This window comes from Volvox carteri (assembly GCF_000143455.1).
Source record: "Volvox carteri f. nagariensis unplaced genomic scaffold VOLCAscaffold_63, whole genome shotgun sequence".
Taxonomy (NCBI): Eukaryota; Viridiplantae; Chlorophyta; class Chlorophyceae; order Chlamydomonadales; family Volvocaceae; genus Volvox; species Volvox carteri.
Genome location: NW_003307606.1, coordinates 254,382 through 256,715, shown reverse-complemented (window position 1 = coordinate 256,715; position 2,334 = coordinate 254,382). Strand labels below are relative to the sequence as shown.

The window sequence follows — 2,334 nt, the reverse complement described above, 5'->3', positions numbered from 1 at the left end:
ATCGGTACTATACAGCATTCTCTATTGCAAGGTATCTCGCATGTAGCTAAGAAAGACCGTATGAGCACAAACAAGTTTAGCTGCCTCCATTCACCGACCTCAAAAGCCACATCAACGCCTCTCGCGCTAAATTTCATCCCAAAAGCTGCCGCGTATCTCACAATGGAATTCTGAGATGACGGCGTATGATAACTCGAACACCCAGCTTGTGTTACCATTTGCCGGCATGGGCAATCCGACTTGCCACCAGCAGGCCAACATAATTTGCTTTCATTTCTCTATGAAATACACAAGCTCCTTGTTTGTACATTTACTTTGGCCAATGCACGGGGCCTCCTGAGACTTGCGGTGTGCCCCGATGAACCCCGCGGCTGTGGGGCAGATTGCTGAGGCCGCTGGCGCTTCGGGGATAAACATCACAGACAGCACCGAAATTCACCCAGCTTTCGTTACCATTTGCCCGCACGGGCATTCCGACTTGCGGTCTGCCGCACTGTCCATGCGGCATGCACCCGGAATGGATGCGATTCGCGTGGAGCCCGCAGGCGGTGCTGACGATTCCGCCGGTGCAAGCTTAGCTCTCACACCATCAGCACTGCTGCAACAAAGCATATCTCCCACCGCGTTGACACTACCCATCAATTGTCACCCTTGCCACCCTTGCTACCGGCCTGTACGGATGCAGAGGGGCCCCGCCCTTTTTCCGGCTTCCTTGAAGCCGACACCCAACTTGTCCTGTGCCTGCCCCTATTCATCTCCCTCCACGTCACCATCGCAGCGCAACCCAACACATACACACACACACACTCATGCATCTCCCCCCCCTTCCCCCCGGGGAGCCGCACACACACCGGTAGTTCTCTGCAAACATCCAGAGCGGTGTTCGTTGCGGGTCAACCGCCTCCCCAACCGCCCTTCGGTAGCTCGCGATTGCCCGCAGCGCCCCCTCGACAGTGGCAGCCACAGGCTTCTCCTGGACCACAGCCTTGCCGGCGGCTAGGCAGCGCTCCACCACCTGCACCAGCACCACCACCACCACCAGCACCACCACCGGCACCGCTATCACCGCTATCACCACCCCATGAGAGAGGTGGGGAAAAAGGAAGGTGCGGGGCGAGTTGAGGTCCGCCTTGTCGTCGGCAAGGTGTCGCCGTTGGATGTGTATGGAAGGAAAGTGAGAAGGGGGCCGCACCCCTCACGCGGCAAGAGGGATGCGTTTGAGGCGCACATGCGGGGGAGTCGCGGTCTGTGTTCAACGTCTTCAATTGTTCATCTACAATTGTTCTATTATCTGTGCCGATACGTGCGCGTATATGCATCTCTGTCTGTCTCTGTCTGTGTGTTTTTAATGATCTGAGCCGTGGTGAGGGAGACGGGGATGGTGTGGTACAGAGGAATAACTTATTAACAAAGCGATGGGTGTGTGAATGTGTGGATGTATGTATGTGTAATTCAGGGTCGATGAGCTGGAGTGTGTGAGGCCGTGTGTTCTGAGTATGCGTTTCGGCGGTGTATGCGGGCAATCCCACCTGACCGACCCACGTAGCCGCACCTGAAGGCACACTTGCACGGGCAACACCACCACGACAAGATGAATGGAATCGTCGTCGAGTATGTGCTGCAGGCCCTCCTCCCCGGCCATCACCTTGCTCTTGGGGAAGTACCTGCCAGCAGCAGCAGCAGCAGCAGCAGCAGCAGCAGCAGCAGCAGCAGCAGCAGCAGCAGTCACAGAGGTTGATGGAATAATGGGGTGGATATGACGTGGAAGGGGTGGAGATGGCGGCTGGGGCAGGTTTGCTTTCTGACGAAGGAGGGCTTCGGCTCGAAAGCGTACGGAAACTTACTCGTGGACGTAAGCTTGCGCTGACTCGATTGTGCGAGACCATACTGCCTTGAGCTCAAGCTCACCCTCTTTGGATCTACGTGGCCGCCATGGAGCAAAGTCTTTGGGACATTTTGCTTGCTGACATGCAACAGTACTGTAAGACGCAGGTGAAAATGAAACCAGATCAGAAACAATGGCTTGTCTTACTTGAAGTTATTCTTATAGATGTCCTTGGCAAAAATGCCTGTGCCGAGTAGCGCTGCACCGAGAGGCGCCATTCCCGCAATTTACAGCTGCCCGTGAGTGAGCGCAATCCTTAAGATGGTTTTCAGGTCGTTAAGTTATTACAATCCGTTAATCCCTACAATAACCGAATTTCCACGCGCAGCGTAAGAGTGTATGTATATCTCCCGTACAACCGGACTCTACTGCATAAAAAACACCTTTGCTCTTATCCTTCTTTGCCAGATCGACGCGGTTCATGAGTCTCCGGGTTCATCTGACTTGAT

At 54.7% G+C, this 2,334-nt stretch overlaps 1 protein-coding gene across 1 annotated transcript in view; it reads right to left on the bottom strand.

Annotated features, from left to right (window-relative positions):
• The window catches only part of VOLCADRAFT_119466 (uncharacterized protein), a gene marked incomplete at both ends in the record, with an annotated part of 4,631 nt that extends 2,528 nt beyond the window's left edge, over positions 1-2,103 (bottom strand). Inside the window, 5 exons of the mRNA XM_002956587.1 lie at positions 852-1,015; positions 1,200-1,353; positions 1,530-1,664; positions 1,845-1,919; positions 2,033-2,103. Coding sequence (XP_002956633.1) covers positions 852-1,015; positions 1,200-1,353; positions 1,530-1,664; positions 1,845-1,919; positions 2,033-2,103 — 599 coding nt within the window. The remainder of the gene's footprint in view (positions 1-851; positions 1,016-1,199; positions 1,354-1,529; positions 1,665-1,844; positions 1,920-2,032) is intronic.
• Between the last annotated feature and the right edge of the window lie 231 nt (positions 2,104-2,334).